The 27,833-nt window shown below is 43.3% G+C and overlaps 2 protein-coding genes across 5 annotated transcripts; one reads left to right on the plus strand and one right to left on the minus strand.

The window, feature by feature from the left end:
- Window positions 1-250: 250 nt before the first annotated feature.
- Window positions 251-5,921, minus strand: neu3.1.S (sialidase 3 (membrane sialidase) gene 1 S homeolog). Of its 2 annotated transcripts, none has more exons than XM_041584640.1 (3): window positions 5,773-5,921; window positions 2,721-2,930; window positions 251-1,259 (listed from the first exon to the last, which is right to left on the minus strand). In XM_041584640.1, the coding sequence occupies exons 2-3, from the start codon at window positions 2,919-2,921 to the stop codon at window positions 276-278; spliced, it is 1,185 nt and encodes a 394-aa protein (XP_041440574.1). In that variant the 5' UTR covers window positions 2,922-2,930; window positions 5,773-5,921; the 3' UTR covers window positions 251-275. The 2 variants fall into 2 exon arrangements, with proteins under 2 accessions (XP_041440574.1, XP_041440575.1); XM_041584641.1 differs by having other exon boundaries at window positions 5,803-5,907.
- A 3,349-nt stretch (window positions 5,922-9,270) lies between these two features.
- LOC108710058 (oocyte zinc finger protein XlCOF7.1-like) lies at window positions 9,271-27,262 on the plus strand. 3 transcript variants are annotated; one of them, XM_018250434.2, is made up of 11 exons: window positions 9,271-9,478; window positions 12,806-12,923; window positions 14,763-14,933; window positions 15,008-15,128; window positions 15,526-15,617; window positions 16,245-16,317; window positions 16,583-16,680; window positions 16,903-16,948; window positions 17,657-17,754; window positions 18,922-18,991; window positions 22,010-24,440. In XM_018250434.2, the coding sequence occupies exons 1-11, from the start codon at window positions 9,384-9,386 to the stop codon at window positions 22,741-22,743; spliced, it is 1,716 nt and encodes a 571-aa protein (XP_018105923.1). In that variant the 5' UTR covers window positions 9,271-9,383; the 3' UTR covers window positions 22,744-24,440. The 3 variants fall into 3 exon arrangements, with proteins under 3 accessions (XP_018105923.1, XP_041440576.1, XP_018105924.1); XM_041584642.1 differs by having other exon boundaries at window positions 9,281-9,413; XM_018250435.2 differs by lacking the exon at window positions 22,010-24,440 and adding an exon at window positions 25,688-27,262 and having other exon boundaries at window positions 9,291-9,478.
- The last annotated feature ends 571 nt before the right edge of the window (window positions 27,263-27,833 follow it).

Genomic DNA, 27,833 nt, shown 5'->3' on the forward strand with positions numbered 1-27,833 from the left:
AATTACTGGCCTTGAGGCTGAGTCTCCAGTGCCACAGATCCAGGTCTCCCAAGCAGCTCAGAACTCTGGATACAAGTGATTCAGACTGCAGCACTTTGGCACTTGGCAGCTATAGTAACACTTTACTCTGCGCTTCTCTACGCGGCGACCTATCAAGCGAATCCTGTAACGCGGTGACTCCGAAGCACTGGACGCTTCATCATGCAGAATCTTTTGGATGCTCGGGGAAGCAGAGATGTAGCAGCATGCAGGGTGCAGTGCAATTACTCTGCCAGTTAAGCACTTGGCACATTCTCCATCAGCTCCTGGAGGGTGAACCTTTTGAAATCAATTTTCTCGCAGCCGTTTAATCCGCACTCATACAGACATGCCATGGTTTGGCTATCCTGGCACACTGCCAAGTCTGAATAGCCACTTGGGCCCCCATTAATTATCCAGGGCTGGGTCCAACTGTTCGGCTTTAATGGACTCTTGTTGACATAGATGCCCAAGTCCACTCTCCTCTTGCTACTGGTCGGGTGTGAATAAATAAGCCATGAAGTGGTGCCTTCCCCAGTTAGGGACTGACTGTCAGTCTTTCCTAATTCTTCACCCTCTTCTAGGGGCTCATAGCACACTACACTCCCCTGGCAGCCATGGGGGGGCTCACACAGTTCCCTGCAGTAATGCGAGTTGGCGAATCCCAACCCTTGGTTCTGGCTGATTGCTTCTACTCGGAAATGCTTTCCCGTGCGAGCGCTACAATACAGGAGGCGGGAGCCATTTTTACAGGCAACCTCGGCCACTTCACATTCAACGGTCTTTTGATTCCGGAGCATTTGCCCTTTGTGCCAGCTTTTGCCATGGTCATCACTATATATTGTAAAAGAATGGGGCTTAGTCCAGAGGGGGATAGGAATACAGCAGACATGGCAGTGGATATAATAGAGATAGGCGGGTAAAATCAGCCTCCCACAAGGTGCCTGGATTCCGTGCCCGGGTCCCACTGCCAGGGTGGCACAGTTTCGGAGATCATCACTAATAATCTCTTGCGTCAGGTCCTTCAGGAGACTCCAGTTTGTGCCAAGGTCATCGCTAGTAACGCAGCACAGGCGGGCGGCATTCCTCCCCGTCAGGATCTGATGCATCTCAGAGACGTTTCTTCTGACGCAGATGAAGAAAAGGAACAAGGTCTTGGTGTTCACATCATACACAGGGCAGGGGTTCATGGTCCGACACCCCAACATCTTGGCATTGCCCACAACTCGCTCATTCTCCCACTGCAACAAAAGAACAGACACATCACTAAAGAACTAATTGTGCTACCCCCTTATTCATTTGTCTTCTAAAGTCTATTAAAGTGAACTACTGGAGATTCAGGAAGATTTAGTTGCCCGGCGACTAATTGCCTCTTCTTTGGGGCGACTAATCTCCCTGAACTGCTTCCCCGTGTCTTCCGGCTGCTTTAATGAAAAAATGCCTGCGGCATGGCACTCGCATCGCTTCGTTTTCTGAAGTCGCCCGAAGATGCCTCACCAAGAGCAGAAAAGGGGCAGACAAGATAACATACAGTAGATAGACTTTCAGCCATAAAGCAGGGCAGGACTGCTGCTTACAATGGGGATCAGATAGGATCTGTGCAGACACTGGGACAGAATGTTCTGTTATACAGATAGCTAGAATCTCAGCTGCCATAAAGCAGGACAGGACTGCTGCTTACAATGGGATCAGATAGGATCGGTGCAGCCACTGGGACAGAATGTTCTGTTATACAGATAGCTAGAATCTCAGCTGCCATAAAGCAGGACAGGACTGCTGCTTACAATGGGATCAGATAGGATCTGTGCAGCCACTGGGACAGAATGTTCTGTTATACAGATAGCTAGAATCTCAGCTGCCATAAAGCAGGACAGGACTGCTGCTTACAATGGGATCAGATAGGATCTGTGCAGCCACTGGGACAGAATGTTCTGTTATACAGATAGCTAGAATCTCAGCTACCATAAAGCAGGACAGGACTGCTGCTTACAATGGGGATCAGATAGGATCTGTGCAGCCACTGGGACAGAATGTTCTGTTATACAGATAGCTAGAATCTCAGCTACCATAAAGCAGGGCAGGACTGCTGCTTACAATGGGGATCAGATAGGATCTGTGCAGCCACTGGGACAGAATGTTCTGTTATACAGATAGCTAGAATCTCAGCTGCCATAAAGCAGGACAGGACTGCTGCTTACAATGGGGATCAGATAGGATCTGTGCAGTCACTGGGACAGAATGTTCTGTTATACAGATAGCTAGAATCTCAGCTGCCATAAAGCAGGACAGGACTGCTGCTTACAATGGGGATCAGATAGGATCTGTGCAGCCACTGGGACAGAATGTTCTGTTATACAGATAGCTAGAATCTCAGCTGCCATAAAGCAGGGCAGGACTGCTGCTTACAATGGGTATAGGTAAGAAATGGAGGCGAACGGGCAAAATTAATTGGTACCATCAGCAGTCAGAAAGCTGAGTAGTATGACTAAGTCTATTGCAGATGACAAAGGCATAGCTGTTGTGCTACCCCAAGCATTTTAATCAGATTTTTTTATAAATATATGTATATAATGAAAAAATAGTGACATTTTAGCACTTTAATGTCCCATGTGTGTCCTGGTCAGAGTGAGATTGCTTGCATAGACACATGCAATATATACAAGTCTGTCACATAATCAGATCCTCATTATCAATACACTTACACACACAACTCCATTCTTTTCTACCCCTATCCTCATTACTATGAACAGAGCATCCTGGTCCCTGGGAGATGAACGTTTCTCTGCAAAGGCCAGAAAGGTGGGGGGCTCCTGGATGTAGAGAAGGGCCGGGATACGATGGACAGCCCCATTATCTTCTGTTTGGAACAGAGTCACTGAGTCTGAGGTGCTCGGTGCTTCCATGATGTACAGCTGCAGAAACAGAAAATAAAATTGCTGAGAATCCAGACTAAATGTCTCCTGGTGTCTAATCTGGCCATAATTATTCTAATAACTGTCCCTTGGGGTAATGAAGTAGATAAGTCACTAGCATCAGGGCCTGTTCCATTTACTGTATATAAATCATTAACCATGATTTAAATATTCATGTTCACTGCTCTGAACATCCTCCCTTGCTCAGGACTATTTATATACAAGCCCTGAACTACACTGGCCTCACGGATATTTATACTTGTAATAAGGTCCTACATGGAGCTACCAGCCTATTTATACCCTGAACTGCATACTTGCCTCTAGCACTGTGATAATAGTCTCTGGGAAGGGAGTGTGACTGTGGGATAGCAGGTATAGTAGGGAGAGATGGTGCCTATAGTAACAGTGGATAATAGTCTCTGGGAAGGGAGTGTGACTGTGGGATAGCAGGTATAGTAGGGAGAGATGGTGCCTATAGTAACAGTGGATAATAGTCTCTGGGAAGGGAGTGTGACTGTGGGATAGCAGGTATAGTAGGGAGAGATGGTGTCTATAGTAACAGTGGGATAATAGTCTCTGGGAAGGGAGTGTGACTGTGGGATAGCAGGTATAGTAGGGAGAGATGGTGCCTATAGTAACAGTGGATAATAGTCTCTGGGAAGGGAGTGTGACTGTGGGATAGCAGGTATAGTAGGGAGAGATGGTGCCTATAGTAACAGTGGATAATAGTCTCTGGGAAGGGAGTGTGACTGTGGGATAGCAGGTATAGTAGGGAGAGATGGTGTCTATAGTAACAGTGGATAATAGTCTCTGGGAAGGGAGTGTGACTGTGGGATAACAGGTATAGTAGGGAGAGATGATGCCTATAGTAACAGTGGATAATAGTCTCTGGGAAGGGAGTGTGACTGTGGGATAGCAGGTATAGTAGGGAGAGATGGTGCCTATAGTAACAGTGGATAATAGTCTCTGGGAAGAGAGTGTGACTGTGGGATAGCAGGTATAGTAGGGAGAGATGGTGCCTATAGTAACAGTGGATAATAGTCTCTGGGAAGGGAGTGTGACTGAGGGATAGCAGGTATAGTAGGGAGAGATGGTGCCTATAGTAACAGTGGATAATAGTCTCTGGGAAGGGAGTGTGACTGTGGGATAGCAGGTATAGTAGGGAGAGATGGTGCCTATAGTAACAGTGGATAATAGTCTCTGGGAAGGGAGTGTGACTGTGGGATAGCAGGTATAGTAGGGAGAGATGGTACCTATAGTAACAGTGGATAATAGTCTCTGGGAAGGGAGTGTGACGGTGGGATAGCAGGTATAGTAGGGAGAGATGGTACCTATAGTAACAGTGGATAATAGTCTCTGGGAAGGGAGTGTGACGGTGGGATAGCAGGTATAGTAGGGAGAGATGGTGCCTATAGTAACAGTGGATAATAGTCTCTGGGAAGGGAGTGTGACTGTGGGATAGCAGGTATAGTAGGGAGAGATGGTGCCTATAGTAACAGTGGATAATAGTCTCTGGGAAGGGAGTGTGACGGTGGGATAGCAGGTATAGTAGGGAGAGATGGTGCCTATAGTAACAGTGGATAATAGTCTCTGGGAAGGGAGTGTGACGGTGGGATAGCAGGTATAGTAGGGAGAGATGTGTCTATAGTAACAGTGGATAATAGTCTCTGGGAAGGGAGTGTGACGGTGGGATAGCAGGTATAGTTGGGAGAAATGGTGCCAATAGTAACAGTGGATAAGAGTGTGTAGGAAGGGATAGGATGGTGGATAGTAGGCAACAGACTAATACAGGAGTGCCCAAAAGATAGATTGGGATCTACCAGTAGACCTTTAGCTGGGGATCAGTAGATCTCGAGACACAGTTAACAAACAGCTTGTCTAAATCACCCTCCTATTTCATGCAGATATATATTATATTAAGGTTACATAATAAATAGTTGTTTGTTAAACAAAGCAAAATAAGTTTTCTCATATATCATTTTTACATAATATTTGCTAATATGCCAACAATGCTTTTATAGATGTAGATGATAAAGGGACAACGTCACGTTAGTAAAGTACGGGTAGTCCAGGAGCAGTGCTGGAATTGGGGAGGGATGCCATCCTTTCACTTCTTTATTGCAGTGATGCAAGAGCTTTGAATCCTGGAACTTTCTTTTGCTCCACTTGTGCATGCAAATACAATGCAGAGGTAAATATAATATAGTTAAATATATAGAAGATAAAAGGAGAGAAAAGATTGCTGGGAGACAACTAGAGAAGAGATACCAAAATGCAAATAGCAAAATGGCTTTGCTTTAAAGTGGGTGAAACCAGAAAGTATTGGTGGGTGCGGCTTATAAGAACAATGGGTGTGGCTTGTGGTTGTGGGAGTGGCTTATTTAGCACTCTGCACTACGCTCACCACACAGAGCATCCCTCCACTTTGTTCACTCCAATTCAAGCACTGACTGGACTAATAGCAGTAGTACATCACTACACTGAGGCTCATGTGTAACAGAACAAGAAGCAGAATGAGTGGAATTGAGGGGTGAGAGTGGGGCTCATTTATCAACACTGGGCAAATTTGCCAGTGAGCTGTTAACTATGGCAACCAATCAGATTGCTGCATTCATTGTTCTTCTTGTGGCTGGCTTTATAAAGCTAATCAGTGATTGGTTGCTATAACAGCCCATGGGCAAATTTGCCCAGTGTTGATAAATGAGCCCCAGTATCTCACAGGATTACACAGAAGTACAGTTGCTCAGTTATTATTATACATATCAGTAATGCCCAGTAAGCGGCCCTCCCACTGTCACACAACTCCCAGCTGCTCAATAGGCAGAGTCTCCCATTACTGCACCTCAGTACTCAGGTTAATCAGGAACGTTACCCTCCCGGCAGCTGTTGGGGTCTCCAGTCACTTCCAGTCACTCCCAGCTCTTTGCTTCTGAGTCTCAGGACTGCACTGTGCAGGCTTCTTGATCAGCTGATCATTTCAACCAATCAAGTCTCGGTACAGTCGGTTGGTTTCTTCCCTTCTGTTCTCTGCAAGCTGATTGGTTTATCTCTGACACTGTGCCAATTGTTCAGGGAAAATCCCAGCATTCTGTGCGGCTTCATGTATTAGTGGGGGCGGAGCTGCTCTGAAGTTCCAGGTCCTGTCAGGGGGCTTTGTGTGTGTGACTGTGTGTGTTTCCTGTGTGTGTGACTGTGTGTGTGTGTTTCCTGTGTGGGAGTTGCACAAAACAGACACATAATGACTACAAGGCACACAGAGGGACTGTCTGTTCTTTGTTTGTTTACTGACTGGATATCAAATCACGTCCTATTACATTCAGTCTATTGCCCCTCCCAGATGTAATAAAGGGAAAGTAACATGGCAGCCAGCTGGGACAATAATATAACATGGAGGCTGCACTGCACTCAGCTCTGTGGGGCTTGTATTGTACAGAGCACAAGAGTGGAAAATCCTATGAACAAATCAGAATTTCAGCCATAACAGTATCAGGAGTGTCTGTCTCATTGGTACGAGCCGCTTCTGTCAGGATTCAGACCAGGGTCGGACTGGGGGGACACCGGGAAAAACCCGAGAGGACTTTACAGCTGATGAATTAACACTAGCAAGTTTGGCTGCAGAGACACAACTTTGCAGTGAATTAACGTAGTGGTAGTGAATTTGCACCTGGCAGAGTGGAACAGAGTGTGGCAAAGCATTGGCAGGCAAAAATCCACCATTTAGTAAACTTGCCCCAAGGTTTGCATCATCCCAGAATATAGAGATATTGTACAGCAGATAAATGTGCCAACTCAATAGTAGCGGCAGATAAAAGCAACAGCCAATCAGTAGAACTAGGATCTACAGACAGTGAAGAACTATGGGCAACCGTGAGAACAGGACTATGGGCAGCAGGATCTGTAGGCAGGGAGTATGGGCAATAGACTGGGGCAGCAGGATCTGTAGGCAGGTAGTATGGGCAATAGACTGGGGCAGCAGGATCTGTAGGCAGGGAGTATGGGCAATAGACTGGGGCAGCAGGATCTGTAGGCAGGGAGTATGGGCAACAGACTGAGGCAGCAGGATCTGTAGGCAGGGAGTAAGGGCAATAGACTGGGGCAGCAGGATCTGTAGGCAGGGAGTATGGGCAATAGACTGGGGCAGCAGGATCTGTAGGCAGGGAGTATGGGCAATAGACTGGGGCAGCAGGATCTGTAGGCAGGGAGTATGGGCAATAGACTGGGGCAGCAGGATCTGTAGGCAGGGAGTATGGGCAATAGACTGGGGCAGCAGGATCTGTAGGCAGGGAGTATGGGCAACAGACTGGGGCAGCAGGATCTGTAGGCAGGGAGTATGGGCAATAGATGGGGCAGCAGGATCTGTAGGCAGGGAGTAAGGGCAATAGACTGGGGCAGCAGGATCTGTAGGCAGGGAGTATGGGCAATAGACTGGGGCAGCAGGATCTGTAGGCAGGGAGTATGGGCAATAGACTGGGGCAGCGGGATCTGTAGGCAGGGAGTATGGGCAACAGACTGGGGCAGCAGGATCTGTAGGCAGGGAGTAAGGGCAATAGACTGGGGCAGCAGGATCTGTAGGCAGGGAGTATGGGCAATAGACTGGGGCAGCAGGATCTGTAGGCAGGGAGTATGGGCAATAGACAGGGGCAGCAGGATCTGTAGGCAGGGAGTATGGGCAATAGATGGGGCAGCAGGATCTGTAGGCAGGGAGTATGGGCAATAGACAGGGGCAGCAGGATCTGTAGGCAGGGAGTATGGGCAACAGACTGGGGCAGCAGGATCTGTAGGCAGGGAGTATGGGCAATAGACTGGGGCAGCAGGATCTGTAGGCAGGGAGTATGGGCAATAGACAGGGGCAGCAGGATCTGTAGGCAGGGAGTATGGGCAACAGACTGGGGCAGCAGGATCTGTAGGCAGGGAGTATGGGCAATAGACTGGGGCAGCAGGATCTGTAGACAGGGAGTATGGGCAATAGATGGGGCAGCAGGATCTGTAGGCAGGGAGTATGGGCAATAGACAGGGGCAGCAGGATCTGTAGGCAGGGAGTATGGGCAATAGATGGGGCAGCAGGATCTGTAGGCAGGGAGTATGGGCAATAAACTGGGGCAGCAGGATCTGTAGGCAGGGAGTATGGGCAATAGACAGGGGCAGCAGGATCTGTAGGCAGGGAGTATGGGCAATAGACGGGGGCAGCAGGATCTGTCTAACCCCCAACTTGTTTTTCTTACAGGTAATTAAATCACTTGGGAAACACACCCTGAAAGATCTCAGATTGCCCTTTTTTTCAGGATACTTTTTACAGACGATTACAGCTCAAATTCAACACAATTACAAAGTAACTAAAACCCAACAACTTTCTGTAAAGTTCCGGAAAAAAAACTTCTGGATGGAGAATTCCATCAAAAATATCGAATTTCTCCATCAGAAATCTGATGAAAAGGTCACCATACGAACCCTCTGTCATGAATGAAGAACTTGGAGACTATGGAGAGAGCTTGGCAGCTGCAGCAGATCTAATGTCTCCCCATGTCCACTTCGCCAGGCGTATTTTTGCCAGCCCCACGCAAATTCACTAAAATCCGAAGTTGCGCTCAGGGGAAGTGCAAGGTTGCGAAGTTGCGCTAGCGTTAATTCGCCAAGCGAAGTTACACTAGCGATGGTTAATTTGCATACGGCGCCAAAACATCAAATAACATTCTTATTTTGCCCTACACATGTGCCCACTGTATAGTTAAGGTGCCATGAGTTAGGAAATGTAGGGGGGAAGGAGGGGAGCCCCAAAAAAATTTTCGATCTTTTTCAGCCTATCACCCATAAAAAAAGAAAAAATGCCAGCGTTTTTTGGGACTTAGAAAAAATTTTAACTTTTTTTGAAGCAATCCCTATCTACTCTATTGCACTTCGCCTGGTCTGAGGTGGTGAAGGAAGTCTAGCGTAAAAGGTAACGTTCAGAAAAATTTGCTCGACAGTGAATTTGTGTAGTTACGTCCGCTGCGCAAATTCGCCAGGCGTAAGGGTGCGAAGAGAGACAGTAAATGAAGAGAGACAGTGAATGAAGAGAGACAGTAAATGAAGAGAGACAGTGAATGAAGAGCATTAGTGAGTGAAGAGAGACAGTGAGTGAAGAGAGTGAGTGAGCAGAGGCGGTGAGTGAAGAGAGACTGAGTGGAGGGAGAGAGACTGAGTGAAGAGAGACTGAGTGAAGAGAGTCAGTGACGGTGAGTGAAGAGAGTCAGTGAGTGAGAGGAAGGGGAGTGGGAGTTAAGTAACAGAACACAGTGATCATATCCCTGAGGAGTTACTGAGTGGGGGAGGGCAGAGCAGGTTCAGTAGGAAGGAGAAGTGGCAGGGAACAAGGACAGTTTGGGGAAAGAGGGAAGGGACTGTGTAACGGATGGTGCTGAGGTACAAGATTAAGAATGAAGCAACAAAAAAAAAAGAAAAGAAAGGCGCGCGCAGATGACATCACCGGTCAGGTCACGTGCCCAGGTATTTCCGGAAAGGCAGGAGCCGGCTGTACACAGCTCAGCTGATTGGCGGCGGGGGGTACCTGAGTGAGTAGAATATCGGCCGCTGTTTAATGACTAAAATCCCTGGTCTCAGGCGCCTGAATATTGGGCTGTAACCCGCAAACGTCCCCCCCCCGCCTTATGCTGCATGTACCTGTGTTACGTGTGGCACTACACTTCCCAGCAGCCTCTGCGGCCCCCAGAAAATGGGCCGGTCATTACTGCTGCTTCTCCTGGACTAATGACCGCGTTCATTTGATTGGACACGAGATCCAGAGCTTGGGGGCATTTAGTAGAGTCTTTTGGCTGCTGGGCCTGTGGCCTTATTCTGTAGCTTCTCTTAGAGACAAACAGGGGATGCTGGGATTTGTAGGCCAGCTCTGCTTCTCTAGTCACGTGATGTGTGTGCGGCTAGCGAGTGGCTTCCATGGAAGGAAATGGCAATTCTGTGTCACAGCCTGTTGTGTCATGAGATTAAAGGGAACGTTCACCTTTAAATTAACTGTTAGTATGATGTAGAGAGGGATATTCTGAGACAATTTGCAATTGGTTTTCATTTTTTATTATTTGTGGTTTTTGACTTATTTAGCTTTTTATTCAGCAGCTCTCCACTTTGCAATTTCAGCCATCTGGTTGCTAAGGACCAAATTACCCTAGCAACCAGACATTGATTTGAATAAGAGACTGGAATATGAATAGGAGAGGCCTGAATAGAAAGATGAGGAATAAAAAGTAGCTATAACAATACATTTGTAGCCTTACAGAGCATTTGTTTTTTAGATGGGGTCAGTGACCCCCATTTGAAAGCTGGAAAGAGTCCGAAGCAAATGTTTAAAAACCTATATAAGAAGAAATGAAGAACAATTGACATTTGTTCAGAACTGGCCATTCTGTAACATACTAAAAGTTAAATTAAAGGTGAACTACCCCTCTAAGGCCAATAGCAGACTAGCAGTGAATAAAGTCAATGAGCTTTTGTGACAATCAAAGCCTTGTTTTTATTTAAAATTTTATTGATTTTCTTTGATACAGTCGAGAGTTCAAAAAATGGTATAACAAAGAGACATCTGCATATGTAACGACTTTGAATATATCTTTCCAATACATCATAAAGTTTAGTCTAGGGATGCACCGAATCCACTATTTTGGATTCGGCCGAACCCCCGAATCCTTCGTGAAAGATTCGGCCGAATACAGAACCGAATCCGAACCTTAATTTGCATATGCTAATTAGGGATGGGAAGGGGAAAACATTTTTTACTTTCTTGTTTTCTGACAAAAAGTGACAAGTTTTCCCTCCCTGCCCCTAATTTGCAGATGTAAATTAGGATTCGGGTTCGGCCGGGCAGAATGATTCGGCCGAATCCTGCTGAATCCTGGATTCGGTGCATCCCTAGTTTAGTCTCTGTTAACTAAAAGTCCTGTTCTACCTTCAGATAACTGACCATTACTTAATGGGGGGGAGAAGCAAAAGAAAATAGAGAAAAGGGAGAAAAGTGAAGAAAGTAGTCGGTGTGTTCAGCTTTCTGTATACATCAATTAAGAGGTTTTGGTGGTTAACATTTAGTATGTTATAGAATTTTAAGCAACTTTTCAATTGCTCTTCACTATTTATCTTTTATAGTTTTTTCAGGGTTTGTCTTTTATTTGGACTCTTTCCAGCTTTGAAATGAGGGTCACCGACCCCATCTAAAAAAAACAAATGCTCTCTAAAGCTACACATTTGTGTTATTGGTACGGTTTATTACCCCTCTTTCTATTCAGTCCCTCTCCTATTCATATTCCAGTCTCTTATTCAAATCAGTGCATGGTTGTTAAGGTAATTCGGACCCTAGCAACCAGATTGCTGAAACTGCAAACTAGAGAGCTGCTGGATGAAAAGCTAAATAACTTAAAAACCAAAAATTCTAAAAAATGAAAACCGATTGCAAATTGTCTCAGAATATCTAGTCTGAAGGGGAGGCCTCTGGTACGTGATTCTCTTTATGGGTAAAAAGGTCCCCTGCTATTTGTCTATAATGTCCTCTAATGTACTTGTAAAGTCTAATCATGTCCCCTCACAAGAGCCTTTTTTCCAGAGAAAACAACCCCAACCTTGTCAGTCTCCCCTCATAATTTAACTCTTCCCTCCCTCTAACCAGTTTAGTTGCACTTAGTCTCTGCACTCTCTCCAGCTCATTTATATAGTGAATAAAGTACCCCCTCTTGTAAAATATAAGGATATTATAAGTTTCATGACCATATAAAAACACGAGGCCGAAGGAAACTCCCAACACACTGCCATTTAGTGTATAACTTGCATTTATATTATTTTTGCCAAAGTGCATAACCTGCATTTATCAACATTGAACCTCATTTTCCAGTTTGCTGCCCAGTTTTCCAGTTTAGACAAATCACTGTGCAAAGTGGCAGCATCCTGCATGGAACCTATAGTTCTGCACAATTTAGTCTCATCTGCACAAATAGAAACAGTACTTTCAATGGCCACCTCCAGGTCATTAATAAACAAGTTGAAAAGCAAGGGACCTAGTACAGAGCCCTGCGGTACTCCACTAACAACACTGGTCCCATTAGAAAATGTTCCATTTACCACCACTCTTTGTAGTCTATCTTTTAGCCAGTTCTCTATCCAGGTACAAATACTATGTTCCAGCCAACATTCCTTCATTTAACCAGTAACCTTATGTGTGGCACTGTATCAAATGCTTTAGCAAAGTCTTAAGTAAATCACATCCACTGCCATCCCAGAATCCAGGTCTCTGCTCACCTTCTCATAAAAAGAAATTAAGTTAGTCTGGCAAGATCTATTACGCATAAAACCAATAGTATTATGATTTGCTATGAAGTCCAGTATCTTATCCTTTATTAACCCTTCGAAAAGCTTTCCTACCACTGACGTCAGACTAACTGGCCTATAGTTTTGAGGCTGAGAACTGGATCCATTTTTGAAGCCAGTCTCTCAGCACTATGCCAGACCTCAATGAATTCTGAAAAACTAAGTAAAACAGTTAACTCAGAGGTGAACAGCCCCTTTAAGGGGTGACAAATAGGGTAATGGCAACACTTTATAAGGGCAAATGGGCAACGTGAACCCAGCAGTCGCCCCATAAAGACACACACACAGCCCTGCTGGCTTCTCACAAATCCGCCACTTATTGTTGTCCCCAGAGTGGAAGGAGTGTGTAAACATGTCCCTGTACTTGTGCAATGTACAGATGTGCAGCTCAATCATTGCTTGGTGTTCTAAAATGAGGGGCGAGGATTCTGCCCTTTCCGTCAGTGCTGTATCTACGCACCTGCATTATTCTATCTGACCGGACGCGTTTACCTTTCTACTTCCTGAATATCCAGTGTTTGTCTCTTTATACTCAGGCACCACAACATGGAGCAGAACCTGTGCAATCCATCAGCAATGAACAGCGACAGGAATCCGGCCACTGAGAGGATCATGAGTCTCATCCTGGAGATCATTTGGCTGCTGACGGGGGAGGTGAGTCGTTCTGTGGTTACATGCTCCTCATCGTCATCATCATGATTCATTTATACTACACCTAGTTATCATCATCATCATTCATTTATACTACACCTAGTTATTATCACCACTATGTAATAACATAACTAACCAAAAAGTTTTTTTTTATTTTTTTTACAATAAATACCTTGAATGGTAAGTATCTGTTTAAAAGGAAGGTTCACCTTTATGTTAAAGGGATACTGTCATGGGAAAACATGTTTTTTTTTTCAAAATGAATCAGTTAATAGTGCTACTCCAGCAGAATTCAGCACTGAAATCCATTTCTCAAAAGAGCAAACAGATTTTTTTATATTCAATTTTGAAATCTGACATGGGGCTAGACATAATGTAAATTTCCCAGCTGCCCCAAGTCATGTGACTTGTGCTCTGATAAACTTCAGTCACTCTTTACTGCTGTACTACAAGTTGGAGTGATATCACCCCCCCATCAGCCTAACAAAAGAACAATGGGAAGGTAACCAGATAGCAGCTCCCTAACACAAGATAACAGCTGCCTGGTAGATCTAACAACATCACTTAATAGTAAAAGCCAAGTCCCACTGAGACTGATTCAGTTACATTAAGTAGAAGAAACAACAGGCTGCCAGAAAGCAGTTCCATCCTAAAGTGCAGGCACAAGTCACATGACTGGGGGAAGATGGGGAAACTGACAATATGTCTAGCCCCATGTCAGATTTAAAAATTGAATATAAAAAAATCTTTTTGCTCTTTTGAGAAATGGATTTCAGTGCAGAATTCTGCTGGAGCAGCTCTATTAACGGAAAAAATATGTTTTTACATGACAGTATCCCTTTAACTTGCAATATGTTATATAATGTCTAAGTCTAAACTTTTCAAATGTTCTTGTTTGTTTATTTCTTATAGTCTTTAAACTATTTGGCTTCTTCTTCTGATGCTTTCAAATGGGGTCACTGACCCCATATAAAAAAACAAATGCTCCGTAGGTCTACAAATATATTGTTATTGCTACTTTTTATTACTCATCTTTCTATTCAGGCCTCTCCTATTCATATTCCGGTCTTTTATTCCAATCAATGCATGGTTGCTAGGGGAATTTGGACCCTAGCAACCAGATGTCTGAAATTGCAAACTGGAGAGCTGCTGAATAAAAAGCTAAATAAATGAAAAACCCCAAATAAAAAATAAAAAACAATTGCAAATTGTCATCGAAATATCCCTTTCTACATCATACTAACAGTTAATTTGAAGGTGAACAACCCCTTTAACGAGCCTGACAACCTCTCAGGCATGGTGCAAAGGTTCATCGCCCTTTTAAATGCAAACCCCATAAAAAAACTCTTCAAAGGGATGTTTCACATTTAAGTAAATTTTTAGTATGTAATAGAGTGGCCAGTTCTAAGCAACTTTTCAAGTGGTCTTCATTATTAATTCTTTTATAGTTTTACAATTATTTGCCTTTTTCTTTTGACTCTTTCCAGCTTTCAAATGGGGGTCACTGACCCTCATCTAAAAAGCAACTGCTCAGTAAGGCTACAAATGTATTGTTATTGCTACTTTTTATTACTCCTCTTTCTATTCGGTCCTCTACTATTCATATTCCAGTCTCGTATTAAAATCAATGCAACAATGGTTGCTAGGGGACTTTGGACCCTTGCTACCAGATTGTTTTTAATACAAATTGAGGAGCTGCTGAATAAAAAGCTAAATAAGTCAAAAACCTCAAGTAATAAAAAATGAAACCCAACTGCAAATGGTCTCAGACTATAACTCTCTACATCAAACTAACAGTTAACTCAAATGTGAACAACCCCTTTAAGTGTTATCTCTCAACAGGACTGCGTTGTTGTTAAAAAACAAGATGGCCAATCTGTACCCAGTAGCAGCAGCGCCGATGTATCAGAAGGATTTTTAATGGTTCAGGGGTCAAAGACAGACCCTACCCCCAGGTCTCAGACCCCAGAGAGCAACAGTAGTAGGAAGAGCCTTCAGCCGCTGCCTTGCGAGGTAACATTCACTAAGGGTGCAAGATTGGGGATTCCCTGCAGATCCTGACAGTTTCATTTTGGTTGTTACTACAGGTTCCAGAAAGGGAGGAGGACGTTGCTATTCGTGTCACCATAGAGGAGAGGGAATATGGGGAACGACATAAGAAGCGGCACAAAGGCAAAGCAAAGCCTCACAAGGACCGGCCCCCACTGAGTAAGAAACAGTTGTATTTCAGTTAAAAATCTGAGCTCCCCTGTATGTCTTGGGGTCATTTATTTGCCCCTGCGTAGAAAGCAATAGCAACCAATGAGCCATTGACTTTTTTTCCCCAGCCTGCTGCTAATGTGATTGGTCAGCATGGGTTAGTGCCAAGGTGCAGGTTGCCCATTGTTGATAAATGAACCCCAAGCTTGACTTTGCTGTGCCCAATTGTACCCATGTCCCACCTGAGCATAAACCCCCCACCACCAGGGGGCAAGTCACTGACTGAAAGGGCTACCATAAAACCTCACCAACGGGGCTATGTGATCCCTGGGAATTTATTCTGCACCCCCTGGCAGATTATTAATATTATCCATTTCCTTCCTCAACTTCTGATTATTTCCTGCAGATGAATTCTCAGATGTCTCAGAAAGATCTCACCTCCCTGCATATACCCAGGAGGGTCTAGAGGAGAACAGACTGATCTCTCCCAATTACCAGGTAGGAAAGCAGCATTATGAGTTTGGCAGGTATCACACTAGGCAGGCTCAGAACTGAAGCGCCCCCTTCTGTTAGGTTCAGAGAAGGTTAAATGAAAGTAGTATACATTAAGATTCAGTTATACCACCTTGTTCCAGCAGTTACTTGATTTCATGCAGAACTCTAAAGAGAGGGCAGGTGCATATTGTCACGCTTGGGAGGGCCAACCAGACCAGGACAATTCCCTTTCAATTGACCATATTCCCATGTCAAGCTGCACCCTCAGCAATGACCACATGTTTTGGCATTGAATATTATCATTATTCTATCCTCACATCATTCTCTTTTTTCTTTGCCCTCATTTCTTTTTTTTTACTTTTTGGTTTTATGATTTGGTCTGTGCAGCAGATGCAGCCTGTGGGCCCCATTTACACATCCCATTCAACAATACAGAGATGTCTGCCTTTGAGAGTGTGTGACATGTTACTCCACGTAGTAGCGGAGGGCCCCGCATAACGTCATGGTTGACCAGTTCAGGCTAATCTGTCAGTTTCGCCAATTGTGTGCAGTGCACAATATACCCCCCGTATAAACATAATATAAAGTCAGTCATGTTTGCTTGATCACTGTGACACTTCTGTCCCACAGATGGAGCCACGAGTTGGAATGTTACCCCAGCAGTATAAGAATGATGAGTCGATTCGTAATCAGATGAGCGCGGGTAAGAAAAAAAGTCACCACCAATCACCTCACATTATTCAGTTCTGACTTATAGTGACCAGTGTTGTGCTCGCCCTCTGCTGCCCAATACCATTAGCTTCCCTACGGCCCATCACTAACTCAAATGCAAGGCTCACAAATGCCTGCAGATCAGCATCTTTACTACCCAGAATGCACAATTAGCGTAGGATTTATTCGGTGCAAATCTGCTGCATAGGTGTAGGTGCAGTAGACAAAGACATCCCTGTGTGTTTGTTTTTCTTCAGAGCCATTTCCAACACAGACTGCAGCAGACAGATGTCCAATCCCACCATACTCTCGGCACTGTGCTCATGAAAGTGGTGGGATCCTAGAGATTCATCAGGTAAGTACCTGCATTTACTCAGGTTCAATTACATGCACACAATACAGTTTAGATCGCAAAATGCAACTATTTCTACTTTTACGGTTTCTACTTCTGTTGTTCATCTTGTATTTAAATGTAACAACTTGCTCAGGTACCTTGAAATCAATGTGTAGCTTCCCTCAGGGCCAATGACTTATTATTCTACCTTAAGCTAAGGATGTAAATGTCATCTCTCCCTAGGGCTACAAGGAGGAAGCGGAGGAAACGCCAACAGAAATGAACTCAGGTTAGACATAGACACTCACTGATAGAGAAGAGTGGGCTGATAGGATTGTTTTAAAGGGTAAGTAAACCTTTAAAATAAGTGAATGTAAAATGGATGATGGGGTTATTCTAAGCACTTCTGCAATATACATTCATTATTTATTTATTTTTAATTCTAAGATATTAAGGGATACATGTACTGTTAATATGAATGGATTTTGTTACAACAGCGCCACCTGCTGGTCAGTTTCCCACCAGTCTGACCACCAAGTAGACAAGGAAGTTGTCAGCAGGAAGAAAGAGGCTGCTCTGATATTCTTCTGTTTAGGAATAATATTAGAAACCTTTCTTGAAACTATCCTAAGCAGAAGAACATCAGCCTCTTTCTTTCTCCTGACAACTTTCTTGACTACTTGCTGGTCAGACTGGTGGGAAACTGACCAGCAGGTGGCGCTGTTGTAATAAAATTCATTCATATTTTAATATCCTTAATATCTTGGAATAAAAACAAAATAAATAATGAATTTACATTACAAAAGTGCTTAGAATAGCCCCCCTCATCCATTTTACATTCTCTTATTTTAAAGGTTTACTTATCCTTTAAGCCCTGGAATGTAGAGCTGACATGTATTTCATGTTAATATCTTGCGGATGCGTGTGATTACTGTACACACCCTGTGGTCACCTGTAGCAACAACATCATTCCTGATTCTTTGTCTCTTACCGGCAGATGAAGCCATCAGCAGAAACACAGCAGGAACAGACCACAGCCCTCCTTACTCGCAGGACTTCATACATGAAGAAAACACCAGTACACAGGATTTTCAGGTATAAAAGTACAGTAAACCCCCCTGACACTTGTCTGTGTTTAATCAATGAAACAGGCAAAGTGACTCGCTTCAAATATTTATTGCAAAATCAACACAGCAAATCATTTTAAATGATGAAAATCAATATAAAGACATTACATCATAACATGCCACAAAGCAGTGTCTTCCCCCTGTCTGCATAACTCATGTTGGCCACTCCCTCCTGGCGAGTTTCGCACCATTGGGCGCTTTATCAGAGAAGGTGCGGCTATCCTAGGTCACATCCCTTATATACCTGCACATACATGTTCCGGGGTTTATTATTCATTATATTATTAAAGTCATACCACAGGGCAACTAAAGATGCTCAAACTATTTATTACAGAGACATGAATAAATTATCTTCCTCAATTCTATTAATAAACATACATTTAAATACATGTTCAAGGGTTTGTTATAATATTCCCAATCTTTACATTTTATCCAGGTCTCAAGGCAATGAAGTAAATCATATGAACTACTTATTGACCTACTATGAAAACCTGTTTTTATAGTTCTTTATTTTACTATTATTATAAAGAAGACCTTTTTTATAATCAAAGGCAGGTCATATTAATAAGGGATGCAGACCGATTATATTTCTGTTCCAAAATAGTGCACTACTTATATTTTATCTCATTTCCACATCTTGCAAAATAATCTTCTAGAGATATTAATTATCCTTTTACATTGTCTATGTGCTTTAATTGCATTGTACTTTTACATTTTATACTACTAAAGTGCACATACCTTCCAAAATATCAAAGTGCACTGAATTAACCCACAATTTTAACAAGCATTTGATCCATCTTATTTAAATGCCCCTAATAGTCACATATTCTCTTCCCAGAGAAGACTAGGACATTCTTAATGCAATATCTTTCCTTCCCCTTGTCATGCTGCCCCCTGTATGTGATGATAGTGACCCTTATTGTCCTTCTCTTCCAACACATCATTTCTCATCTTTTCTGCCTTTTACCTTCTCCCCTGATTCCTTATTTCTTCAGCTTCCCATCCCATACAACATTTCACTCTCCCTTTTATTCCATCCTGCATCTTGTTTTACTGATGTTTACCTGTAGTAGTAGTAGTAAACATAATAGTAGTTGTAAGAAGACCCAAAATGTACTCTGATGTTGTGTTGCAGATGGAACAATTAGATGTAATAGTGCTGCAGCAGTGTAAGGAAGAGGAGATCCCTGCAGAAATCAGCACAGGTAAGACCTCTCAGCTTGGAACAGTAACACCAAAAAAATGTATTTTAAAGAAAATACAGTATACTGCACTGGTGTCCTGCAATGGCAAAGCTGGAGTGTTTGCTTCAGAAGAACAATTATAGTTAATATAAACAAGCTGCTGTTTAGCCATGGGGCAGCCATTCAAGCACAGGATACACAGTAGATAACAGATAAGTACTACTATAGTTTATATAAACAAGCTGCTGTGTAGCCATGGGGCAGCCATTCAAGCACAGGATACACAGTAGATAACATACGTACTACTATAGTTTATATAAACAAGCTGCTGTGTAGCCATGGGGGCAGCCATTCAAGCACAGGATACACAGTAGATAACAGATAAGTACTACTATAGTTTATATAAACAAGCTGCTGTGTAGCCATGGGGGCAGCCATTCAAGCACAGGATACACAGTAGATAACGGATAAGTACTACTATAGATTATATAAACAAGCTGCTGTGTAGCCATGGGGGCAGCCATTCAAGCACAGGATACACAGTAGATAACAGATAAGTACTACTATAGTTTATATAAACAAGCTGCTGTGTAGCCATGGGGGCAGTGATTCAAGCACAGGATATACAGTAGATAACAGATAAGTACTACTATAGTTTATATAAACAAGCTGCGGTGTAGCCATGGGGGCAGCCATTCAAGCACAGGATATACAGTAGATAACAGATAAGTACTACTATAGTTTATATAAACAAGCTGCTGTGTAGCCATGGGGCAGCCATTCAAGCACAGAATATACAGTAGATAACAGATAAGTACTACTATAGTTTATATAAACAAGCTGCTGTGTAGCCATGGGTGCAGCCATGCACAGGATGGTATTTTTTTTTTGCCTCGTTTGCTATGTCTATATAAATTGTGCTAAGTAACACTGCAGTCATAAAAGGTGGTGATGTATGAGCGTTAGAAAGTCTCTAACCAGTGGGTGTCCAATCAGGGAGGCCATATTTGGGCACAGTCTATACAGGTAGGAAATTTACAGAGTTCATTGCTCAGTCCATATCCCCTCTGCTTGTGGGCATGACTGTTTGTGTTAGTGTGAGAGGAGGAATTGTTGGGACTTTGTTGGATTCATTTCACTGGGAGGGAAGGTAAACATTATTCAGGTCTCATCAGAAATTCCCTGCCAGTCCCATAACATATCCAGCGACATAGATCTTACCAGGAGCTCAGATCACTGTTTCTGCACCTCATATAGTGAGCTGCTTCCACCTATTTCTTTGGTGTTTCTGAAACTAGCCTGCTTTATGCTGTTGCCTGGCATCGAGTGACTAAATTATCATTGCTGTCTGGGGATCAGGGCTGTGGCGCCTCAGACAGCTGAATTGCCTGCACCCAAGATTCCTGAGGACTGGATTCGAAAACTGTAGTAAGTCAACATTAAAGTGAGATCTGTAGAAAGGAAAGCTAATCTGAACCCCAGAAGATTAGTGTGACATTGTTATACCTTTGGCTGCAGTCATGGGAGTACACAGAAATAAACAGGGTCATGTGCTTCATTTATAGCACTGCTTTTCAAATGGGAAACAAAAAAATCACCAGATAAGCAAAGCCGAAATACCAGGGGGTCGACAGACCGTGTTCTCTATAAGTGATTTGTACTAAACAGCACTATGTCAGAGAGAAGATAATGTAATGCAGGCCTCCCAGCTGGAGCCTCACAGGTTGGATGTTACCTTCTATGACATCATAATGTTACTTTAATAAAACCCTGGTCCATGCAGGAATAAAAATTATAACCCCAATTTTGCAAAGAAAAATGAAGGTTCCGCCGGAAGGAGCAGAGATCACTGGCCTTGTCAAGCAGGAAGAAACCTGAACCCAATTGTTGGATTCCTCTAATTGACTGCAGATACACCTCCATTGCTGCTATCTCTTCTACCAGGAAATTCAGTTATTTTGAATACTTTTATGGCCTTCACCAAACCTGACCTGCTTGGTCATCTACTCAAATTGCTCCATTGAGCTCCGTTTGTTTCAGTAAGCCTACCTTCTCTGGAATGTCTCATTGCACTTGATGGATAGAAATCCCTACTGAGCACCAGAGGCACAAGAGTTGGAAATATAAAGACATCATCAGGATGGCACTGTGTGTTACATTGTCTTGCAAGTCTGACTAAACAATTGTCCATAAAATCATGACAATCCAGCCCTTTATTCAATGGATAAAGTCTAAATAAGGACTGTATCTTGGAGACAAATCCGCTAGTAGATACATTGCCAATGTCATAATCACAAGCCATCCTTTCTTTTCAGCATTGATACCAACAGCCACTTTTCTGGCCTATATACAGTACATGTGCAGCCCCAAGCTTTCACACTGTCAGAAATCACCTACATTTGGAGAGAGGGGTCTATATTATTTAGTTTTATTTGACCTGGCATTGTGCACTAGTTGTCATTTACCTGGGCAGGACAGGGTAGGGTGCAAAGTGCAAAAATAAGGAGATGCAGGCAACCATGTTTTTGCCCTTCGTTCCCTGTCCTTCAGGTCTCTATGCTCAAAGATGGAGTGTAGAAACCTGCGCCAGTGCTGCTGTACAGCTGGGGAGGGGGTTAGGCATCACTTGTACCCCTAACTTATACATTACTCAGTATTTGTGCCTGATAGTTAATCCAGCATGAGATGCAGAGCACAGCCAAACCCCAGGCTTAAGTGCTTTTAAAATAAGCACTAAAAGACATGCTTTTGTGCCCCCAGGTTCCCTTGCGCTTGCATTCGTGGTCTCTGCAGTCCCTTTGTGTTTGTTTTATGCATGTTAATTATGGGTGCCATCTTGTCACTAGCAAGTAACTATAGGGTTGCAATGTTAGACAGGCAGTATCCGTTGGCTCTCATTGTTAGTAGGTTCCTTTAGGCACATTGATTTGGTAAAGCACTATGTATCCTCATTCAGCGCTGATAGAAGCCCCTTATACAAGTGCAGTGTATTTTGCTAAATTGCCCTTCCATTGAGTGATACGCCTCTTTTTCTAACAGGTAACCCCACCACCTGGGAAGCCCAGTTAGACGCCTGCCCCATTTTACCTTCAGAGGCTGATTTTGGAAACAGGAGCTTTGTAATGGATACTTCTATCAATGGAGATGGAAGAAAGGCAGGGACTGTTCCAGAAAGCCACCCTGTGTTACCCACCACAAAGGACCTGACGGGATACAATTATAACTGCAGGGTCTGCGGCAGGATTTTTGCCAGTGAGTTAGATTTTAGGTCACACCAGATCCTACACACCAATAAGAAGATGTACAGTTGCTTTGGGTACGAGGCACGAGAGGGTTTGGCTGCACAGCAAATAGCCCAGAATGATAAAAGAACAGAATCCTTACTTTATAACTCAGCTGATACCGAGCAGCAGCAACAAATGCACGCAAAGAAGAAAAGCTACATGTGCCTGATCTGCGGCAAATGCTTGAGCCAAAAGTCTGACCTGATCATACACCAGCGGATTCACACGGAGGAGAAGGCGTTCGCCTGCACGCACTGCGGCAAGTGTTTCCGACACAAATCCACTCTTGTTATTCATCAGAGGATTCACACGGGGGAGAAACCCTTTGTGTGTTGTGACTGTGGCAAATCTTTTAAGCAGAGCGGCCACCATTTGGCGCATCGCAGGATCCACACCGGAGAGCGGCCATTTGCATGTACTGAATGCGGAAAGAGTTTTAAGCGCAAATCGACTCTACATTCCCACCAGAGAACGCACAGAAGGAAATAAGTGATAGAATGCATTTTGGGAGTGTTGTCTCTGTGTGCCCACTACAGTGAAGGATTTGTTTTCTGTATACTCTTACCCACAATGGAAAATTCAACTGACATTCTGGATTTTATCATTTTATTCATAAATATAGAAGCTCTTGTGATGACCCCTCAAGAATTGTGTTCAGCTGATCATTTAGAATATTATTCCAAACTGACGTGCTTGATTGCTAGGTGGAGCCGAGATAATGGGGTTGGCGAGTTATAGTGAGATTTTGGGTGATTTTTTTTTTTTTCTGTCCCTCCTATAGTTCTCAGTAATGCTAATCATTTGCACCTTATTGTAGGTATTTGAATGTCATTAGATAAGAGCTTGAAGGAACCTATTATTTATCCTTCAAATATATAGTTTGGGTTACTCTTTGTTATTGGAGTGAGCTGCATTGCCATACTTGTCTTAAACAGGCAGGATCACCAGGCCTAGACTGAATGGGCGGGATCACCGGGCCTAGACTGTATGCGTGGGGTTTCCAGGCCAACCTGAATGGATGGGATCACTAGGTATAGACTGAGCGGAATGCCCAGACCTAGACTGTGTGCGTGGTTACTAGGCCTAGCATCGAAGGCCTAGCCTGAATTGGCAGGATCCCCAGGCCTAGCCTGAATGAGCATGGTTACCAGGCCTAGCATGAATGGTCAGGATCACCAGATCTAGACTGTATGGGTGGGATCACCAGGCCTAGACTGAATGGGTGGGGTTACCAGGCTTTGCATGAATGGTCGGGATAACCAGGCCTAGACTGAATGAGCATGGTTTCCAGGCCTAGCATGAATGGTCTCTAAAAGTCTAAAAACCCCAGAATTGTAACTCTTGCCGATACTGACGTCATGTTTATGGTGATACCATTAGAAAGAGGTTGCACAAATGAGATTGACATGGGAGATGAGCCAGGAGGAACCCTGTCCAGAAACGTCAAGACAAGGCCAAAGTTGCCCATGAACATCTAGGCAAAGACCAGGACTTTTGCAACAGTGAAAGATGAAAAATTCTCAGAATTCGTGCCAGAGAATGATAGTTATATGCACCGCTTACTTAGTGGTTGTTTCTGCCAGGTATTAGGCTAAAACTACACATCAGATTTTGTGGGTCAGATTTTATGTGATCTTGCCATCCGACACCATGCAACGTGATTTGTAGGATGATACAATACCTGGTCCCACTATAGCTACAATGTCGGATCAGATAAAACTGGATGGTGGAGCTGATTCATGCATCTACATCCGACACGGAAAAAAAGTCAGTCAGACACTGAGATTTTATGTCATCAGATGAAGTTGCAGCGTTTGCTTACTACTACTAGTAGTGTTGCGTCAAATGGAGCAGACAGATAGTGGAACAAAGAGCATTTATTGTGGCAAATGCTTAGTTGGATCAGAATCCCTTTTAGTTTTAAGACTCCTGCAACTAAACCCATTTTGTTGCCCCATATTCATTATTAGCCCTTTACTGTGCTGTGTTTTATCAGCAATTCCAATCTGAACCTATAGGGTGCAACTAACACCCAGCTTTGCTGGCAGAACACAAAGCCCATCACCCATCTCAACCCACCCACTCATCCTCCTGTTAGAGAATATAATGATTAGTGCTGCTCCATGTTAAATCCTCCTATTGCTGTAATTCTTATTTATTGGACAATAAATTGCTTTGCGTTTGAACCTGTATAAAGTAGCCATTTGTGATTTTATTTGCCTTAATTCGGGGCGTCATCCATAATTATACTGTATATCAGTGGCATAATCAGTATCTGATTAACTTGGAATGGCAGCATGTTACTTACTAGTCAACTGCAGGTGGCCACCAGGCCCATGGTTTCCAGGGATCCATTGACTACAGTCCTGCAGCGGGTCGGGTACCTGCAAAAACCTGCGGTACCCTGCGGGTTGTGGGTAGAAGTTCTGGGTGCGGGTAAAGATGCTTGTTGGCAGTTTGCGGGACACGGGTCGGGCCACAGGTCTTCTCAATAGCGATATTTACTCCTTTTTTCTGGTCACGTCTACTTCCGATGACATCACTTCCAGTTTACAATGACAGCACCTTCTGTTTTACTCATTTTTTTCTGATCACGTCTACTTCTGAGGATGTCACTTACGGTTTACAATGACAGTACTTCTTGATTCTTGATTATCAGCCGGTCGCGGGTCCAGGTTGCGGATAAGGTACTTGCGGGTCGGGTAGCGGGTCCAAGTGGGTAAGAATGCGGGTCCGGATTGCAGGTTGCCGGTACCGGTCCCAAAAAATGGACCCGCGCAGAACTCTACCATTTACATGGAGAGGGGGATGAGCTGGGGCAGATTTGGGGAGGACGGCACCACCCAGGGCCTTCCTCCTTGATGTTTATGTGCATTGTTATAAGGACTAAAGCTTGCCATAACTTAATTTTTCAAGGTAAAAACTCTCAAATGTTTTTCCTTTTTATTGGGCACTTTATAAATCAGGAGTGACGAATAATGAGCTGAAGGAACTGAAAAAGGGTGGGTTCATTCATGACACAGGTCTTCCTTGCATTGTTTTTCTATACCAAACTGTCCTTTGTAAACCCAAGTGCTGTTCTTGTTGGTGTTCAACTATTTAAAGAGATATTGACAAATTTTCATCAAAGGGCACCTATCCTAGCAAAACTTTTCCCCCCAGCTCCGCACTTTATTTTTAAAACACCCTATTTTAGCACTTCATTGGTCCCAAATTCATCGATCCGAATACTCACTGAAGTAAACTAAGGAAGTCTGATGTTTTGGGGGAAAAAATTGTCCTTCAATGGGCACAGCTCCAAAACACAGCTCATGGGGCCAGTGAGAAATGTGGAGGGCAGGCGGTTTGGAACATGATATATGCCTTTATGTAGGGGTGGGCAATAAGTAATAAGCCAATACTCACCAAGGTGCTGTGTATTGTTTCCTTGTAGGTAACTCATTACAAGGTCTTGGTCAACCTGAGGAAATCCCTCATGCCCTTCTTTATCAGGATCATTCAGAACATGATAAAAGAAGTTTCAGAAGGCGGCAGAAGAGGGATAAGGCAGCTCAACAGACGGGTTTGACCATACACAAAATAACTTTTCCCCAAGGCGATTATGCAGAAGAGGCAGAAGAGTCCGAGACTGGGGAGAAATCATTCACATGTTCCGATTGTGGCAAATATTTCTCGAGGAAATCCAATCTCTTTCGGCATCAGAGAATTCACTTGGGATTTAAGCCGTTCAAGTGTTTAGAGTGCGGCAAGTCTTTTAGCCAAAAGGAGCATCTCCTCATCCATAAGAGGACCCACACAGGGGAGAAGCCATACTCGTGTTCTCAGTGTATGAAACAATTTAAGCATAAAAGCAACCTCGACACACATGAGAGGGTCCACACGGGGGCCAAACCCTATCCCTGTCCTGTGTGTGGGAAGTGGTTCTCTGTTAAGAGGGTACTTGCTGCACACCAGGTGGTCCATACAGGGGAGAAACCATACACTTGTGGGAAGTGTGGAAAGCCATTCCCTTATAGGTCTTCTCTTGCTGTGCACTACAAAAGCCAACACATGTGATCTGATTATGGGCCTTACCTAAAATAAAGGTCTGGTTGATAGCCCAGTCCTGTTTATTGTCTATTAAATATGCTGTAATTCATCAAGAAATACTGTAAGGCTTGAGGTAGCAAACCCAAAGATGGGGAGAGCTGGGAAGGGTATAAAGTGTTGCACCCACTTATCTAAAGTAAGGCACCTGCATTGATAACAATCCTAAGTTGTAACCACTGAAGCACATACTGTGGTGCTTTAAAGTTTGTGAAAACATTTTTGTATAATATATTTGTTAATTACAATATCATTTTCATATGAATGTGACCTGATTTTCAAGTCCTGAAAGTAGATGAAGAAAACCTAGTTAAACAAATGAAACACAAATGATTATATTTGCCTGTGTATTTATTGAAAAAAAAAGATCAAATAACAGATCTGCGTGTGCCATAAGTAAGTGAATACTGATCCACATGCAGATAAGTTATTGGATCAATAACAAGACAACTCCTCCATACAGAACAGCTTCAGCTCTTGGACGTTGGTGGGTGTCCTCACATGAGCCACTCACTTTAGATCTTTACACAACATTTTAATTGGATTAAGGGCAGGACTTTGACTTGGCATTCCAGAACATGTACTTTATTCTTCTTTAGTCGTTCTTCAGAAGAAGGACTTGGGTGTTTAGGATTGTTCTTTTGACATGACTGACTGTCTCTTGAGATTGTTGTAGTTGACTGTTGTTGGAACCATGATGTCCATCCATAAATGTGTTTTATGTGTGATCAGGCTTAGCTGGATCCCTTTCTTTAAATAAAACATGGTCTCACTCACACCTGAGTGTCATCCCATTGACTGAAAACACCGGACTCTGATTTCACCTTCAAATGATATGAAAATCCTAAGGATTCCTTTTACTTTTGCCACACGCAGAGCTGTTATTGGATCATTTTCTCAATAAATACATGACCAAATATAATAATTTTGTTTCATTTGCTTTACTAGGTTTTCTTCACTAACCTTTAGGACTTGTTTCAAAATCAGGTGATGGTTTTTTTTAGTAATGTGAGAGAAAAAAGTGTCTCCCGCTGTTACTAATCGGCAGGTCAAATAACTTTTAGCCCCACAGTTAAACGAACCCTTAGTCAGTTTTTAACAAGTACTAATTCTACTAGGTGAGAATATATTCCTCAAGTTCTGGTTCTTCTAGAAACAAAATTACATCCTTTCTGTAAAATCTCTTCCAATAAGGGATCTGTATTAGGTATGGTCACGTTTTTTCTTGATGAAATTAACTGTCATTATATTGGGAGCTGTATGCAAGTAAACAAGTAGTGGGGTCAGGGGAGGTAGTCTTATTTCTAGGAGCACTCCTAGTACTGGATACATTACCTCTTTCATAGGGTCTTTATTTAGTGAGCAATTTCTCTTGGGGAGTATTTAGAGCTTTACTGAAGGCTTTTTATTTTTTTACAGGCATTCAATAGGCCCGAGCTAGGAGTCTGTCCCTCCTATGACTTAAGTACAAACTTGGCTGTAGCAAGCAATGC

Source organism: Xenopus laevis, chromosome 2S (genome assembly GCF_017654675.1).
Source record: "Xenopus laevis strain J_2021 chromosome 2S, Xenopus_laevis_v10.1, whole genome shotgun sequence".
Lineage (NCBI taxonomy): Eukaryota > Metazoa > Chordata > Amphibia > Anura > Pipidae > Xenopus > Xenopus laevis.

Coding starts and splice junctions, on each gene's coding strand:
- neu3.1.S (XM_041584640.1), bottom strand. CDS start 2,921: ATGGAAGCACCGAGCACCTCAGACTCAGTGACTCTGTTCCAAACAGAA. Junction 1,260..2,720: donor AAAAGAATGGAGTTGTGTGT/GTAAGTGTATTG, acceptor CTTTTGTTGCAG/TGGGAGAATGAGCGAGTTGT.
- LOC108710058 (XM_018250434.2), top strand. CDS start 9,384: ATGACATCACCGGTCAGGTCACGTGCCCAGGTATTTCCGGAAAGGCAG. Junction 15,129..15,525: donor CAAGGACCGGCCCCCACTGA/GTAAGAAACAGT, acceptor TATTTCCTGCAG/ATGAATTCTCAGATGTCTCA. Junction 18,992..22,009: donor CCCTGCAGAAATCAGCACAG/GTAAGACCTCTC, acceptor TTTTTCTAACAG/GTAACCCCACCACCTGGGAA.